The sequence below is a fragment of the Argentina anserina genome, chromosome 5 (assembly GCF_933775445.1).
Source record: "Argentina anserina chromosome 5, drPotAnse1.1, whole genome shotgun sequence".
In the NCBI taxonomy this organism is placed as follows: Eukaryota; Viridiplantae; Streptophyta; class Magnoliopsida; order Rosales; family Rosaceae; genus Argentina; species Argentina anserina.
Genome location: NC_065876.1, coordinates 11,163,142 through 11,180,733, shown reverse-complemented (window position 1 = coordinate 11,180,733; position 17,592 = coordinate 11,163,142). Strand labels below are relative to the sequence as shown.

At 39.3% G+C, this 17,592-nt stretch overlaps 3 protein-coding genes across 3 annotated transcripts; all 3 read right to left on the bottom strand.

Moving 5' to 3' along the window:
- Nucleotides 1–4,419: 4,419 nt before the first annotated feature.
- LOC126795507 (uncharacterized) lies at nt 4,420–7,959 on the bottom strand. The gene is made up of 4 exons (XM_050522336.1): nt 7,922–7,959; nt 7,552–7,579; nt 6,562–6,672; nt 4,420–6,168 (listed from the first exon to the last, which is right to left on the bottom strand). The coding sequence occupies exons 1-4, from the start codon at nt 7,957–7,959 to the stop codon at nt 5,935–5,937; spliced, it is 411 nt and encodes a 136-aa protein (XP_050378293.1). The 3' UTR covers nt 4,420–5,934.
- Nucleotides 7,960–7,985: 26 nt separating this feature from the next.
- On the bottom strand, nt 7,986–10,163 carry LOC126795294 (bax inhibitor 1-like). The gene is made up of 6 exons (XM_050522135.1): nt 9,995–10,163; nt 9,247–9,390; nt 9,065–9,156; nt 8,567–8,753; nt 8,320–8,475; nt 7,986–8,229 (listed from the first exon to the last, which is right to left on the bottom strand). The coding sequence occupies exons 1-6, from the start codon at nt 10,109–10,111 to the stop codon at nt 8,182–8,184; spliced, it is 744 nt and encodes a 247-aa protein (XP_050378092.1). The 5' UTR covers nt 10,112–10,163; the 3' UTR covers nt 7,986–8,181.
- A 1,455-nt stretch (nt 10,164–11,618) lies between these two features.
- On the bottom strand, nt 11,619–17,384 carry LOC126795506 (uncharacterized). Its single transcript, XM_050522334.1, has 15 exons — nt 17,000–17,384; nt 16,870–16,919; nt 14,932–16,308; nt 14,787–14,853; nt 14,636–14,698; nt 14,472–14,535; nt 14,287–14,380; nt 14,066–14,149; nt 13,890–13,979; nt 13,763–13,790; nt 12,985–13,506; nt 12,841–12,899; nt 12,332–12,441; nt 12,158–12,245; nt 11,619–12,069 (listed from the first exon to the last, which is right to left on the bottom strand). Exons 1-15 carry the CDS (start codon nt 17,382–17,384, stop codon nt 11,833–11,835), a joined length of 3,318 nt encoding a protein of 1,105 aa, XP_050378291.1. The 3' UTR covers nt 11,619–11,832.
- Nucleotides 17,385–17,592: the final 208 nt, after the last annotated feature.

Genomic DNA, 17,592 nt, shown 5'->3' with positions numbered 1-17,592 from the left:
CTCCAGTCTCTTCACGTTGCGACTCCATGGTGCTTGACGACTCACTCGTGTCCCAGTTCGCTAACACTCTAGCAAAGACGGTAGAACGATCTTCGCGATGCAAATCGTTTCCACCACTACGCCGCACCAAGTCCAAGTAGTTGGTCTCTAATTCACTTGTCCACGACCAAGCGGATGACGACGCGGACCAACTTCCTTCTGCAGACGCGGAATCGCTATCAGTTAGTATAATTATCCTAGACATTACGCCGCAGCAAGCAACACCGAAGTCAAAGGCGAACAACCTAAAACTAGAAGTCAAAAAGTAAAGTCAGATCTATCCTACGAACCTCGCAAGAACGAGTTTGAAGAACATGAAGAACACGAAGAACATGAAGAACATGAAGAACACCAAGCCCAGTTAACGGCGAAAACCCATCCGTACCGCCTATACAAACACCCCACCTTGCCGGAAAATAATCATCTAAAGATCAAATGGACCCAAAACCCACATATCTGCCGGAAGGACCCAAAACCCAAGACCACCGATTTACCCTACGAACACAAATCTACCAACAAACAACAAGCCACAAACCGAATAAAGAGGGATCCGACCAGAAAACATACCTCAAAAAGCCGACTCACGCCAAAATCCCGATGAGTTTACGCTTGGAAGAAAAGGAAGCAGACGAGAGCAAAAGAGAGGGAATGAGAGAATTTGGATTTCGAAAACTTGGGTCTGTCGATAATGACAGCCATTCTGTCCCTTTCACCCTTTTGTAGTAAACTCCACCTCACATCCTGCCCGTTGATCCTTCAGAAGCGTTCCTTAACCGTCAGATTCAGAAAACCGTTACTCGCATCCTAGTCGTCGACCCAAGAGGCATCGCTCCAGATCTCGCCACGTGGCCTGGGTTACCGAGGCAACGTTTCGGTTACACACGCCTTAATTACACGCAATAACTGTCTTCTCGGATAACGTCACCCCACGAATTCGAAACGTTCACGAAACATCCGCCCAATGCATGTATGACACGTGCTCCCCACAGCACGAATGGCGCTGATCCCAACCTACACGCACCACGCTCAAAGACAGCGATAAGACGTCCTACGCGTAAGAACTTACTACGCTATGACGGACGCACTACGCTCAAAGACAGCGATAAGACGTCCTACGCGTAAGAACTTACTACGCTATGACGGACGCACTACGCTCAAAGACAGCGATAAGACGTCCTACGCGTAAGAATTTACTACGCTATGACGGACGCACTACGCTCAAAGACAGCGATAAGACGTCCTACGCGTAAGAATTTACTACGCTATGACGGACGCACTACGCTTAAAGACAGCGATAAGACATCCTACGCGTAAGAGCTTACTACGCTATGACGGACGCACTACGCTCAAAGACAGCGATAAGACGTCCTACGCGTAAGAACTTACTACGCTATGACGGACGCACTACGCTCAAAGACAGCGACATAAGAAGTCCCCAACAGAGAAGCGATCAAACATACTACACAACAAAAACTCGGCATTCCTTAACCGGGGAGTGGGGGGACTACGAGAGGGTCCGCAAGACCCATTGCTGATTATGGCAAGACGCTCAATTATTAACTCCCCAGTCAAGAAATTACCTCCCTAGACTGGGAACTTGGGGGGACTTGTTGGCATAGGCTTATGCCCGCCATAATCAGCACAACTACCAGCGCATTAAAGCTAACGTATAGCACAATCCTACAACACTAACAGCAAGTCAGCCGCGCTAACTACACAACGGGCCTCCCCACGGCCCAAACTGACTACGGACGTGCCCTCACGCGCATCTCAAAGAAGGCTCCAGAGAGCACCTTAATCGGACGTCGTCCCACATCGAATGGCAAGTAAACGATCCACTTCAACTCAACAATAAAAGGTCAGACTCTTGACCTTACAAGGTAAGTACACTGAACTTCCTACCATCACTCTGCACGAATTATCATTGTCCTGACTTGAGCGTCGGAGAGTCGAAGACCACGCCGCCGTGGTCTCTACTCTAACGACGTGTGTTACCCGTGGCAGGGAAGTGACCGGGAGTACGGCATACTACATACACGTGGAGCACGGCGTACTGAATCAAGTATAATCACAGCATTAACAGCGTGAATCATGAGATTGTGGGATAGTGGATTGTGGAATAGTGGTTGATGCTTTCTCATTATATATATAGGACATCAATATGTATAGATTCATTAAGAAAGTTTAATATAGTTTTCCACTATTCTAGGAGTGATGCCACAATGTACGATATTTGAATCACTTAACCCTAGCTCAAATACGTATCGACTTATTAAACCTAATCGCTCACGTACCCATGCATTCTCCGATCTTGAAAAGCCATGATGAACACTCGAACACCAACAGTCCGTACCATAAACTCAGATGGCCGCTATCGATCACTCCCCAACATTGAAGGTACTTGCACTCAACACATGTTAGCTAGGTATATGCAGAAGTACATAGCTTTTCTAATGCGGGTGCAAAAATAATTAGGTTAAAGACCTGTGCGCACTAGGAAAGCTAGACCATGATCTCCTCACTTTTCATTTCTGAATTAAAACCCAGAAGGCTGAAGGTTCCCATCCTTCCTTTTACTGTTTCAATAATAATCGAGTGGGCTCGTGACTCGAACTCCTCCATTCATAGCTTTTGAACCTTCAACGTCCACACTCACAGTGCTATATATTCCAGTGATCGATCTACAGGGGTAAAACCATGAAAGCAAGGACACGTTGAAGGCATCTGTTGGTTAAAGGAGGGCCAATATTTCTTCCTGGGATGTGGAGGCACTAGTTGTCAACCTCCCCCAGCCGACTAAAGGCCATTGATAGCGCTCGGTTGCATCATGGTTCATGCCAGTCCACACCTACCCATGGGAGAGCATGCCCAAGTGCCCAACTTAAACTGCATTGTTTATCTAAAGTAATGTTATCTTCAAAGTTATATAAGGACAGGTAGTCGGACATATATATCATTTTCTTTTGGGACAGTTATGCTTTTATGCTTTTGTTTTTGTGATATTGCATTATTAATACTCTAATCCAGTGTATATTTACAAATAACTTTCATGTTTAATTTACAATAAAAAGAAGTGTAAGTTTGAGAGTATTAATTGGCTCGAGACCTCGAGTAAGAGGTATTTGTGTGGACTTTCCTCTAAATCTATGTATTGTCGAAAGATTGATATTAATTTCATTTTCTCGTGAAAAATATTTTTATATTTTAAGTCCAAGAAAAAGAATAATAAATAAAAGGTGACTCTTGGTAATGTATTCATACCCATGTATGAAAATAGCGTGAAACTGTTCGTTAAATTTCTCAAATATATAGAAAATGAAAATTCGAAATATTTTTAATTTTTAGAAAAAAAAAAGTGAAAACGTCAAAATTATTTTTATTTTTAATATTTTTGAAAACTGTTTTGAAAAACGTCATTGAATAGGACTTTAGTATTTGTATCTAACAAATTATAGAGATGTTTCTACCTTACATCCGTCATGGTTGTAGAAATTCAGCACTTCAGCCCTAACATATCGATAGGTGGTTCTAGTATATAATGTTAGGAGATTTAACTAAACAATCCTCTAATTATTGATCATTCTAAACTTCCGTACCTCAATTTCGGAAATTATCGCATTAGTACCTAAAGTTTCTACCTCAACTCAATTGTGGTTCATTCCGTAAATTAACACTATTAGTATTTTCATTTCCCACCAATTTTCAAGGGTAGTTTCGTCCATTCATTTCCTCCGATTTTTTGAGTTTTTGCACCCAAAAAATTAGTGACCTCCAAAATCAAGTTTGTCTTTGAGAATTGCTTCCAAGGTAGATTACCACAAGCAAGTTCATAAAAAAAATTGAAAACAGGTTGATTAATCCATCTCATTTCATAACAAAATAAAGAAACTTGCTTTGCATCTAAACATGTTAATTAAGTTCAAATATAAGAATAATAAAAAAAATAAAGATTTCAACACTAACTTGGAAAAAGTGGAAGGTATAGTTGTTGTTTTGTGAGGTATGAATAAAATCTCACTTCTGGAAAAACATAAAAGGTTAACATAACAACGACAACGGATTCTAGCTAAGCTATTAACATATCTGTAGCAAAGATTCCTCAACTTTTGCCTCCCGGGGCACAGTGAAATTAATTTGATACATTCCGAATTCACGAAGGCATTATCAACGTTGAGTGTTTTTTTTTTTTTCATGTTTACTGATTCCTAAAGATAAAAAGGAATATGGCCTCATTTGGGTTCCAATTGTTGACATTCGTAATGAGTTTTTATGAAAGTGATGCATACCAACAAGAAGTTAATGAGCAGAGAAAGAAGGGAATTAGAGTTGCTTGGATTTATTAAGGCACACGATTAGAGGATTGATCAGATTAGCACATTGACAAAAGGGCTCTAACTTGGCATTTGTCCTTCATCAGATGTCTGGGTGACATATCTCATTTAATAGCTACATGCCCCATGAGGAACACTAAGTATATGAACATATCGAATCATAAGGTCTATTTTAGGCCATTTTAATTGACATGACAAACCATCCCAATGGCCACGACTTGTTGCTAAATCCACTGAAATATTCCAACTCCAAAGTTAAATCCACACGTCTATGTTCATTAGCTTCTAGGCTTCTTGCTCAAGTTATCTCGCCAAAAAAAAAACTAGCTTTGCTGCCCAAGTAATGGAAAAATCTCAAGTACATCTGTTGTCTGTTGTGACACATATAATGGACAACATCTTAATTAAAATTAAAAACATACATGAATTATATTTAGGAATTGCCGTTGTTTTTATTCAATGCCAAATGAACCCTGCATATGCTGCACCAAAAACTTTCTCCTTTGTAAATTATTGTTCGACCTAAAATCTTGCATAGTAAAAGCAAGTGACTCCATTTGCTCGAAGCCATGGAACTTGGGATAGATCCAACAAAACTCAATAAAGATGGATCCGGAATATGATGATGCATCTCTTCACTAAGACAAAGTCCAACGAATAGACTCCCCATCAGATGTTTACTTAACCTAGCTATTTGAGGCCATTATTTTATCCAACTTTCCAAGGATGAAGTGCATTTTGAGTTGGCCTTTTGTGATGACTGGATAATCTACGTATAGTTTTCACGGAGTCGTGAAGGTGGGCAAAGTTCAATGATATAAAAGGCAGCCTTATTCCGGTCAAGTTTGGTGATTAGTGCTTGGCCTTCATGCTTGGAAAGACAGAAATGGAATTCAAGTATTCAACTTTGCCATGTTGAGTCTGGTATGAGCACGAGTAGCTGGTCTTTGAAGGCAAAACGATGCCCGGTCTCTGAGGGGTTTGAACTGAACTTGGAAACCTGGCGTACAGAAGTATATACTTGCAACATGTACAAAGCTTCCACACCCAAAAGCTTAGGAGTTAAGGTTGAGACGGATATTTATTTGGCACATCAAAACTTTCCAAGCATAACTCTCATTCAATCTCAAGTTCTCAACTATTGCAAACTGCGACTGTAATACGGATGCGAGGGGTCTCAGCAGCAAAATATTTTCCCTGATGCTGTTTCCTTCATATTTCATTATTATCATTTCTGGATTTTCTGCCAATCATCCACAAAGAATGCAAGAAATGCAGTGCTCTTCTTGTATATGACAATCGTGCTATGCATGTTATATAAATTCATCACTACTGATCTCCACCACAAAGAAATGGCTGGGGGTGAGAACTGTTTTACATATGACGAGAGACTAACTTTATTAGATAGTCGGTTCATAATCCAAGATCTAGTTAATTTGCAGTACAAAGTACTTCTCTTATATTCATACCAAAGCAGTAACTGAAACAATCAAAACTGATAATGCTCGTACAGGAGTAATACTAAAGCTAACACCAATTCTTACAAATTAATCTTGTCTAACCTTCATGCGGGCGGTGCCAGATGTTGGTTATTTGGTTTCGGGTCTTGGTCCTTCTGATTCGTGTCGACTATTTGTGCTTTTACTTTTCTCTCCTCTTCGGCAATATCAAGCATAGCCTGGTCATGCATGGTTTTCATCATCCGCTTCATTGTTTTCTCCTCTCCTTCAAGTTGTGTTTTGATTAACCTCTGAGCCTCTTGGTCGAGCGGCTTAAAGTAATCCTCAATAGCAGCCTCCTGCATACAAAAGCATTCAGTTCAATAGATGAGACAAGATCATCATAGAATAGATAACAGAAAGATTGATACTATAAAGCAGGTAAAAAAAAAACTATTTCTTATATTGCAGGGATAAGTAAATGTCTAAAACAAACACCAAGGGGAATTTTGGGTAGCATGCTTTACTGAGGGGAATTCGGGGTGCTGTTATGTTCACTTTTGAAAATTATGATTGAGCGGGATTAAGATTGATATTTGAAGGTACGAAGGACAGCAAATGCATCCACTATATGTCATGCTGCTTTTAATCAAACACATATCTTTGTGATGTCATTTTAAATGAGAAAGCTATCAAAATTCAACTAACATAAGCTTATCCCAAATGAGCTCAGCACCGGTAATAGAACTGACAGTCTCTTCTAGCTGCTTATTCAAATTCTGCATCCCCTCAACCATACGGCGAACCTCTGACAAAATAGTCTGCTCAGGAAGCTTCTTTATAGCCAGCCTCCGCTCTTCTGCCTGGAGAGAGAAAGATAAGTGAATTGATCAGAGAAGGGGTGAGGAAAAGAACTTTGCACTCAGTATTAAGGCAGGTGCAGTTTGGCTAATGGTGTACATTACAGCTATAAATAATACAGCAACTTAGGTGACAAGGGAGATATCAAGTAATAGATTCAATCCAACATATTTCAGTCAAAATAGAGCCATAATGCGCAGTTCTGAGAACTATAAATGCTCCTAGTGCAGAAGAACAATTCCAAGTTGCAGAAGAATTAATAGAAAAAAAAGTAATTCCACAATTCATCAAGGTGAAACAGTTAAATGTCATACTTAGTTTACATCTAAAAGCCTCCTCATTATGATGTTAAGTTTTCTATCACCAAAGCCGGAATATACAAATGGCAAGTAGATGAGATATATAAAGCAAGTATGATACACAGAGTCAAGAGAAAAAACATCTTGAGCGGACAGTAGGGTAATCTTTCTGCGTTTATCTCTCTCAGCCCACCCTTTTGATGCAGATACAAGACAAGGGAGAACTTATTGAGAATGTATTCTTTGACATTTACAAAAGTAGTGTACAAGTGAACGCATGCCTATAGAACACTATCAACCCAGTGTCTCAACTCTCAAGTACACAATAAGCAGAAAGTAAACAAGTTGTTATTTTGTTCAGCAAGCAGTCGAGTTTAGAATGACGCAAGTCACACAGTTGCATGATATTCATACAATTTCATCACTACATTGGCCGCATAGCATGACTCCTGATCTAGTTTCCAACTTAATCGAGGACCTAAATGCTCCCTACTTAAAGTCTCAATCAAAAGAACAACAACAAGAAGAACAAATTTAGGGTATAGAAGAAGAAGAAGAAGAAGAAGAAGAAGAAAAGGTAACCTGCTGGAGACGCTTCTCCCACTTGAATCTGCCGATTTCAATTCAACCGCAGCGTCTAAATCATCCATCGGGAACTGAAACTTGGAATTCAATACGAGAAATAGGAAATTTGAAATAGCGAGAATTTTCAGACCTTTGGCAGTGTGTAAACAATGGCTGCTCCGATGGAAATGTTGAGCTCACTGCTGGGTTTAGAGTTCGGGACCGGGTCAGTTTGATTTTTTTAGCTTTATACACACACGACAATACACTCGGCTATACTAATGAAACACTTGATACACTAAAGTCGATACGAAACATTGTCTCGCACCTTCATTCACTTGGGACATTAGATATTTTTTCAACCTGAGAACTGGTAATTGTGATTAACGTTTTGCCATAACGCTGCACCTTAACACAGATAATCATCATGAGAAATAAAAGGAACCAAAGGATAAAACAAGAAACATTTATCAACACTAAATTGTCAGGTTTCGAAGTATATTATATAGCATCCTAGAAGAAGTCATGCCACAGCCGGCAGAAAAACTAGATTACGATGTTTAAACTTTGAACATAAAAACCCTATTGACATGCAACTCTCTTTTGTTGCCTTTGCAGCACGCACACTTGTCATCCATGGAAAGAAGCTCAATCCCTCCTTTTCTTCTTCTTCTCGTTCTTATCAGCATTCTTCAACTGCACAGGAAACAAGGAGTCATATAAGGTCTCAACTGAAAACCAACAACGAAAACTGACCACAGAAGGGAAGCCACCTTGTTTACTTACCATGATGACAAGTATGCGAACAAAAACAGCTATGAAATCAGTAAAAAGAGTTAGGGCATGCTTCACATAGTCCAGGTCACCAAGGTGTGCCCTCTCAATCATCTCCTGGGTGTCAACTACCATGTAGCCCACGAAGATCATAAGCCCAAAATACAACTGCAAGCAATGAATAAACATCCATAAACATCCAGAATAAAATATATCCCTACTTTTTCAAATCACCACATAGTAAATCATGATTCATTACCTCAAACTCAAAAAGGGAGGCAGAACCACCAAAGATGGCAGAAGCAAATCGCAACCAGAGAAGGATGGACACGCCTGAAGAGAGCAAGCCCCCAAGGTAAAGGTATTCTCTGCGCTTTGCCAACATGGCTGCTGCTGAGAAACAACCAAAAGCCAAAGCAGTTCCCCCGAACGCACTGATCAAGATGCTGTTAAACATAAAGGACAAGGAAATGAAAGAGATCAGTATAGTGCTCAAAACCTAATATCCACACATGCAACAGTTAAACCATGACATACTCCGAACTCAAGTTACAGAACCCATAAAACTGCAAGAAGACAACTGGCATGCTACATGATCAAGGAGAAACAAAACCAACTGTGTCCTAAGAACTTAGTTCCCATAATTACATGACTCGTTAATTGTTAAATGAGAATACCAATTTAGTTAAAATCTACATCAACTTGAAATTACAGTTAAACAGTGAAATGCACAGCCAAAACCAGAACAGGTAGTTACCTTGGGTTGATGTTGATGGCCAGATCAATGAGAGGACCAATACTAGCCCCTTGAAAGGTTGCAGCCGCCATTAGTAGAGAAACCCTCCTTTTCTGTTCAACATAAAATAATTGTCAATACAAAGCTATACATTAAAACACATGCCTGCAAGAAGCTAAAGAAAGAACAACCAATGACACTACCTCTTCACGGGTATCTGTGGAGAGTAACCAGATAGCACATCCGATTGTGGCAAGACTAGTGAGAATGCCACCAATGTTCCAAAGAAGATGCAGGTAAGCTCCAGCAGCCGCACCGATGAGAGCACAGCATAGGGTGAGGTAGACCTGCAAGAATACGACATCAAACAATTCATTAGCGCACAGCTCAATCATCACCATTTGAAACAAGTAAATACGCAATCAACCTAACAGAACTACAGAAGTCACGTCTATTTCAAACCAAAGTCTCCTCTGAGACTATTCGGAGCAATCTCCTCTGTTCCTCTATGTTCTTAAAACTATTTACCGTGAATGCTCTTTTACATATCACCTTGTATCTAATCTCTTATAATCTTTAATCTTTCAATGTAAAAAGAAACGAACCAGACTCGAACGAGTACACAACCAATGCATTGAAAAATCACAGGCATGGCTACAACAAACGCAATTCACAAACCCTAGATATCACAATCTTTAAAACCAGAACAATTTCCTCATCAAGAAACTAAACATTACAAATACATATACGCAATTTCTTCTTCTTAGAATTCACAATAAACACAACCGATACAGTATTCACATAAAAACAAATACTAAACGACGAAGATAAACCATATGAAGGCGAACAAGAACCCTAAGACGCACACAGCGATCACTAATTTCACGCGCATATTACGATCTTCTTCTCGGAAACAAAATTCACGGCCATCGGAGAAAAGAGGGAGCTTACCAGTTTGAGATGGTTCTGAACGACGGGAGAGATCTGACGGAAGTTCTTGAGCGACTCATAAGTCCAGCGGTTCCGGGAAGACGATTGGGAATCGAAGAAGGAGGTGAAGGCGTCCATAGCTTGCTTCGTAGTGAAGAACTTTGCTCGGAAATTATAACCTGGAGGGGATGAATCGGGGATCGGGCTTTTTTTATAGCGGCCGCGTAGTTTGTTACCGGGAAACTTCCAGATGTTAATGACGAAAACAGCCTTGTTTAGTACTGTAAGGAATTTACATTTGTGTCCTTGTGGCTAGGAATTAGATCCGTGAAAATTTGCTTAAGATCCGAAAACATTGTTATTGTTTTTGTTTGGCACAAAATAAATTACAAAAAATGTTCAACATCAGCAATTTGGTAGAGTATGGCGTCTGCAACCACTAGGGGACAAAAAACCGTGAATGTGAATTGTCCAATGTCGACGATAACGCTTCAAATTCTATAACATGAAACATGCACAAGACATAATAACAAAAGATTGTCACTTTTGTTCTCTACCAGGAAAGACCAAATTTCACCAAGACGAGGATCCATCTTCATGCTGCAAGGAATGACCAAATAGAATTAAGGAGGACCATCTTGCTTAAAAAATTGTTGAGCATAGCCTTGATATGAACATCTACTCCATTGAAGATGACGATACGCTTACTTGGTGCTCAGGATAACTCTTCCCCTACTTCCTAAGTGGACATTAGTACTATACCCAAATGTGGAAAAGAATCCTAATAGAAACCTCTTAATGGATTGGTGTTGGATGTTCCTAGTAATAAAATAAAATTGGGGTTTGAATTAGACTCATTACAGAGTTTAACACTTGCGTAGTAATTAATAATGAGACTTAATTTTATGAATAATGACAATTTATTCTTTTTGAGCTCATCATATAGAAGTACATAACATTATATCAACACCATTTTAATCAAATCGAGTTCATTAGAATGTTCTCCAAACATCTGGATGACAAAACATTTTAAAAATTTTATGTGACAAAATCACACTTTGATTGTCAAATCAAACACAAATGAACTATGGTAGGCAATTCACAGTTTTATATTCAAATAACCATACAGATTTGAAAAAACCACTAAACATTGTATGCTGCAATGGGTTGTTCGGGTCGTCTAGTTTCACCGACATTGTTAGACGGGGACAATTTGGTAAAATTAACGGATGATTCTGGACCTTTCGCGTTGGGTTGAATCGGTTCGATAATGACGAGCAATAAAATCCGGTTTAGGTTCTTCCGCTTCTTGTAGCTTCGGGGGCCAAAATAAATGTCAAACAACAAAGCCCCACCAATAGTGCTTTGCCACGACAACATCATGACATTCTTAGCTCTGATCGGTCGTGATCAATCCTAATTCACTTACAATAGTCAATTACCACTTGTAAACGTCAAACATTGACTTGGGCAAGTCGTTGTCTAATGAGTAAAAACAATAACTTCCTACTCATTTGTAATGATACATGGTAATTGTGTTTAACCATAATGTAACATGGAGGCAGAGAGTAGGTAACAGGGTACTTATGTATGATCCCCAAATTCGCATCATCAAAGTCGCATTGGAGGCATTATTCTCAAACAGCTTAAACTTAATCAGTATAAATTATATCATGCATAGTTTCTTATTTCTGTGGAGTTAGTATTTACAAACTCTACAAGTTACAGAAAGAATGCAGCAAATTCAATTAGAATAGAAACTACCATGATTTACTTGGCTGATCCATCATCTGATTAAGACAATGTTAGTTGGCATCTTCGTGATGATGCCTGCTCCATGTTAGACTCTAGAGTACCAGCTATAAGACCTGCCTAAGAAGCCTGTGCTTTCTGAGTTGTTCATGGCATGGAGCGAAAAACTCGTGTTTGAGCGCTTCCTCTGCACTTAATCTAACCCTAGGGTTCACCATTAAGCATTTATCCACAAGATCGAAAAGGGGCCTTGGGATTTCCTCAAGGAAGTCTGGTCTCTTTGTGTTCCTTCTACACCAATCCTTGAGTTTAATAGAGGGCAAACAGTCTGTATTATAGAGCTCCTGTGGGAAGGTAATATTTCACAATTCAATATATCTTCTGACGGACACTATCAGTTAAGTAGGTAACAACTAAGAATGATATCATTACCACTGGAAATGAGGATTCCCGGTCGTGTAGCTTGGCGACTTCCCACAAATCTTCACTGCCTCTCAGCTTTGCTATATCCTTGATATTTCTGGTAATAACATGGTTGGAAAAATGATAATTAGAAGAGAATGCAGAAGATAGGTATACATAGGTCTTTAAGGATTTGATATTTACAGTTCAGGTTCGCCAAGGAAGGGTGTTCTGCCAATCAGCAAGTAGAGTAATGTGACTCCAGCGGACCAGATATCAATTTTGGGGCCTTGATGTGGAGATCTTAAGAGAACCTGCATAAACCATTGTTAAGAGCCCCATGAGTGCGCGAAAAAAGTTTCCAGGAAAAAAGGCTTACTGAATGCTGTATATCATTTATAAAATATCTCGAGCCAGAAGTAAAGTTTTACAAAATGACAGTGTATTGCCTTTAGATTATGCAAGAGGGGTATGGATCCTCAGCTCGTTTCTGCTGAAGAGTACTTAGCGACAATCAAAGGCAACTTCAACTTTTTAGCATTCAATTCATTGTTGGCACAAGAGTATATATGTTGCGTATACTTAAGAACGTAGCTTGTTGTAAATAATCACAATCATACATGTACTTGCAACTCTCATATTGAGGATATAAAGTTATAAATATTTAAAACAAGGGGATTATATACTATCATTAGTTTATTAGGAAACCTCACCTCTGGAGCCCTGAAGCCTTTAGTTCCAGCACAAGGGCCTTCTTTATGTTTTCCAAGACCTACAAAACAATTTTAATATGAAAATTTGAGGAAAGAAAAATGTCTACTCTAGCCAGATTGTGCAAACTATAGAAAGAAACAAACCTCTGCTTCTTATCAAGAATGGACCACCAATACCATTGGTAGTTGAGTGCATAGGCATTGGAGTGACATGGAAAAGCTTTCCATCAACATTTACAGGAGGGGCAGGAACCCTCTTTCTCATCAGAGCTGAAATACTTGATGCATTTTGACCCTCCCTTGCTTCCTGTACTAGGTTGATCAGTTCTTTCCTTCCTTGGCTAGGCAAAGGTTCTCTCATCCTTTCTGCCGACAGAGTTCTGGTACTTGTAACATCTTTTACTGACGTTATGATTGATCCATCTGCACCCTGACTTTTAATTATACTCCTACTACCTGAATCATTATTGGCCTTCATTTGGCTGAAAGCCATCTTCTTTAGATCCTTCATGACGATAGTGGATTTGAAACCTTTTGAGATCTCTCCATTGGCTGTTAGTAAAGATTTACCGCTTGGCAACTTTCTGAGAGTGATTGGAGGTAAATTTTTTGCAGTCATAAGCTTCTCATCACTGCTGTTTACACCAAATCCCTCTCTTGACTTACCTGTGAGTTTTTGAATTAGTTTCAGCATGGTATAATCTTTTAACGCCATAATAATAAGACTAAAAAGCATCAGATAAAATCTTTTAGCATGTAGCACGGATGTGGTTCCCAGACTCTATGAGAGAGAGAGAGAGAGAGATCTATACTAAACTAGATTGAACTCTTGACAATCTTTTTAATCAATGACAAAATGAGTCCAATAACTAAAATCATGTAAACAGAAAATCTTGATACAAGGAGAAAGATGTAAGCTTACTGATATTTCCATACTTCTGATGCAAGTCCTGTCAAACAACAAGAAAATACAAATGAATACACTTAGACAATAAGTAAATCAGCGAAAAAACTAATAAGAAATAGTATACCAATACAAGCAAACTAACCATGGATAAATTGAAATCAATAAGGTAACCCTTGTTGGCCTTACGAGAGAAAAGGAAATTTCCGGGTTTAACATCTCTATGTACTACTCCCTGCAATGCAGAAATATACAATTAAAAAGAAACTTTTACTAAATGATCCAGAATCCATTTGGAATACAGATAGCGACTATGCCTACCTGCTTATGAAGGCTTGCAAGTGCTCTAAACAAGCAATATCCATACCACCGGAGCCCACAGACATCTATCTCTTTCTTTAAAACCTAAAGATAATACCAACATAAAAAAATAAGCCAAAAAAAAAAGTAATAAAAGTGAAGTGAACTAAACAACAAATTATCAAAATGTCCAAGATTACCTCTGGTCTGTATTGTCAAAAAGAAAAAGAGAAGAAGATTACCTCGGGTCTATCATGCTCAACATGCTGTAACACAAAGCAACTTGAATTCCCATTCTTGATACAGCCTTCATATTTGATCACAAAATTTTTTCCCCTAAATTACAAATTTACAAGGAAATAAGAATTTACTACTTCAGGTATCAAAAGCACAATATTTGCTCGAGCAAAACATCTAAAATACTTACCCAAACCTTTCAAGCATTCCCAACTCGTTGTTGACATGACTCTTATGAGCATTATCATGTGGACCTGTGAAGCCATTTTAGAAATTTGAGACCACGACCTTCATTTTGAGATCAACTCTTAAGCCTTAATTAAATTGGGCAGGATACGAAAATGTCTCACTTACACTTAATGGCAACCCTTGTCCTGTCATTCTTACTCCTCGCCCTGTAAACAGTACCATAACCACCTACCAGTTTGGGAAACAGAAATTAAAAATAGCACATTAAAAGCAGCTAGCTGTATACCATTTTTCAATATTTAAGAGCTATACATACCTGAACCTTCTTCTTCTTCTACCACATAAGAATCAAAATTTGGAAGTTCTTTTTTCTCTGTTTGATCCTACAAAGCATTGAACTTAAGATCATCAATAACAGAATACTTGCGATTTTTACATTAATTTTTATATGTAAAGCATACCTTAGAAGCAATAGATTTGTATCGTCTCTTTCTTTCGTTAATAAACATGTCACCACAATTCTGCTTTGATTTGTGTACCATGCTATTCGTCTTCTGATTCATTTTTAGGTGGAGGCGCACATTGGGAGTCACAACAGTCTGATCTTGCTCTAAATTATAGTCGTGTAGAGATTGCTGCCTTGTTAAAACTTTATCCTTGGAAATGACTTTCATGGTTGCAGAGGACTTCAACAACTGCTTTCGAGGAACATAGAATTTACTAGCAGGGCTTGTGGTTCGGGTATCATTTCTTGTCATAAACCCTTTATTATCAAGGGCCGTAACTTGAAAATCCTCATTCAAATTTCTGAAGTGAGTTCGAGGCGGCTTATCAGAAAAACCAGTGTATGGCTGGTATGGATTCTCTGTTTCTTCTTTAGGGTTACTAGGATTTAGCAACGATCCTTCCTCTGCATCTCCCATAATTATTTTATCTTTAAGGATGGTAGCATTCCTACCTTTACAGATACCATTAACACTCTCGTCCAAAGCAGGCATTGTATTGTAGCTTCCCATATGCTCCTTATGCAATGGTGTTGTGGCTTCAACATCCTCCTCTTTTAACCTACTGGAGCCGATACCAGGCTGCTTATCATAAACAGCAGCATCTGGCTGTGAAAGATTCTCAGTTTCTCCATTAAGGTTGCCAGGATCTACAAACAGTCCTTCCTCATCATTCTCAATGGTTCTTACATCTTCGAGAATTGTAGTATTAATAACTTTACAGCTATAATTCTCATCCAAAGCTGGTAAAGTTCTGCTATCTTTGGTTTTCAAATGCATCTTAGCTCTTTCATGGAGTACTGAATCATTGGACACCTTTTCAGATGGCTGCAAAAATTGCTTTTCAGCAGCAGAAAAATCAGTGACTGGAAATTTGGCTCGCGTCTCGAGTATTCTTATAAGCCTTTTTCTCAAAGTTAATGTATCTTCATAATCATCGTCTTCTAATTTTCTGGAGTCGATTCCTGGTAGCTTCTCATCCACCCCTGGAGACGTAATGCTTTGTTTACTTTTCTCTAGGCAAGATTTGGCCAAGCTATCTATCTCATGCATCTTAGCTTCTTCATAAAGTACTAAATCTTGTGACACTGGTGGAACAGTTGACTCTACATTATCTGCACATGCCAAAACTATTTTCCTAACATTCATTTCTGGGGTTATATCGGTCTCCATATGATCTTCTACATCGTCAATGTTCTTCACTCCACAACTAGATGGCCCCGCACTATCTTCAGTAAACAATGAACTGGACATCGGTTTATCCAACCCCACAGATACATAGCTTGGTAACATATGTATCCTACTGCGGAGGTAGTCAGTCATACAAAAATGTACCTGCAAAAATAACCTGATTTAAAATCTTTCTAGAAATGCAACTATGCTTGGTTGTACACTTGTACTTCAAGCATTTAACAAAAACTCTTTCCAAATGAATAGAGAAGCCGAAAACCTCAAGGCCTTTGTGCTTCAAACAAAAACGAAAGAAGGACAGATCTACAGACACAACAGCTTCACCAGAAAATTGACTAAACTTGCCACTTTAATGTGACTTAGACTATCAAATCACTCTGATTAACTACTTTTCGTCAAACAAAGGCCACGGTTCTTCGAATAACAAAACTTGGCAAAATACATTTGTTCTTATTGCCATGACTAGCTAGACTAATGATGAGAACTAAGCTTATATTATAGCGAAAATCAAATAATGCAAGAAAGGCTCTTAACAGTTGCAATAGATATTCTCAAATATTCATAACCTGATAAATAGGACTCAAAAACTAATGACCAATTTCAACAATTTGTTCAACATTTCTAGACTTATCAAACAAAATTAGGCAGATCATATCAATATTCAAAACAAAGTACAACCACGGATACTAAACCACTCAATCGTACCTTTAGAGGAATACATAGTACTGATTTCCGCGCTCCATTATCTTCGTTAACTGCAATTAATTTCATAATTACTACTCAAACTTAATTAATCGGACAAATTTAAAGTAAAAAACGAGAACAACAAATTTACCGTTTTCAAAATCCACGATCAATCTTCGTTTCACCGAAGGCACCAATCCGCAGTCCAAAACAAAGCGTTTTCGCTTCCCTGAGTATGCGCTCGATGCACCACCGGCGGCGGCGGCGGAGGAGCACGAAAAGGACTCCGCGAGAGCGGTTAGGGCAAGGAGAGACGGCGTGACGTGTAGATCGTCGGAAAATGAGATCGGCGAATTGGCGACGGAGCAGAGGCGTTGGACTAAATGAGCGGTTGCGGGGAACGCCGTGCATCGAGCGGCGAGCTCGGAGGGGCGGGTGGGCCGGCAAAGAGATAAGAGGAGGGCGAGGAGGTGGTAGGCCTTGTCGGAGTCGGAAAGAGAGGCGGTGAGGGCTGAGTCGAGTGGGGTGGTTGCCATGGCTGTGGCTCTGAGATTTGGATCGGAGAGAGAGGGTGGGGGGGGGGGGAAGGAATAGAGAGGCGGCAATGTGGGGACACGTGTAGGGTTTGAGATTGAGGAACGTGAGGAGTTCCCGCCATTACTGATTTTCCAATTTTGAATTTTAAAATGTTGCGATGATATACGTTTTGCTTCTATCTGCTGTAATTTTCAAAAAAAAAATCTA

Coding starts and splice junctions, on each gene's coding strand:
- LOC126795294 (XM_050522135.1), bottom strand. CDS start 10,111: ATGGACGCCTTCACCTCCTTCTTCGATTCCCAATCGTCTTCCCGGAAC. Junction 9,391..9,994: donor TTCAGAACCATCTCAAACTG/GTAAGCTCCCTC, acceptor GTATTCTTGCAG/GTCTACCTCACCCTATGCTG. Junction 8,476..8,566: donor CCTCCCTTTTTGAGTTTGAG/GTAATGAATCAT, acceptor CATTGCTTGCAG/TTGTATTTTGGGCTTATGAT.
- LOC126795507 (XM_050522336.1), bottom strand. CDS start 7,959: ATGATTATCTGTGTTAAGGTGCAGCGTTATGGCAAAAC. Junction 7,580..7,921: donor GTGCAGCGTTATGGCAAAAC/GTTAATCACAAT, acceptor TGAAATCGGCAG/ATTCAAGTGGGAGAAGCGTC. Junction 6,169..6,561: donor ATAAGCAGCTAGAAGAGACT/GTCAGTTCTATT, acceptor TTTTGTATGCAG/GAGGCTGCTATTGAGGATTA.
- LOC126795506 (XM_050522334.1), bottom strand. CDS start 17,384: ATGGCAACCACCCCACTCGACTCAGCCCTCACCGCCTCTCTTTCCGAC. Junction 14,699..14,786: donor AGAAGAAGAAGAAGGTTCAG/GTATGTATAGCT, acceptor CCAAACTGGTAG/GTGGTTATGGTACTGTTTAC. Junction 12,246..12,331: donor TTCCTTGGCGAACCTGAACT/GTAAATATCAAA, acceptor TGTTATTACCAG/AAATATCAAGGATATAGCAA.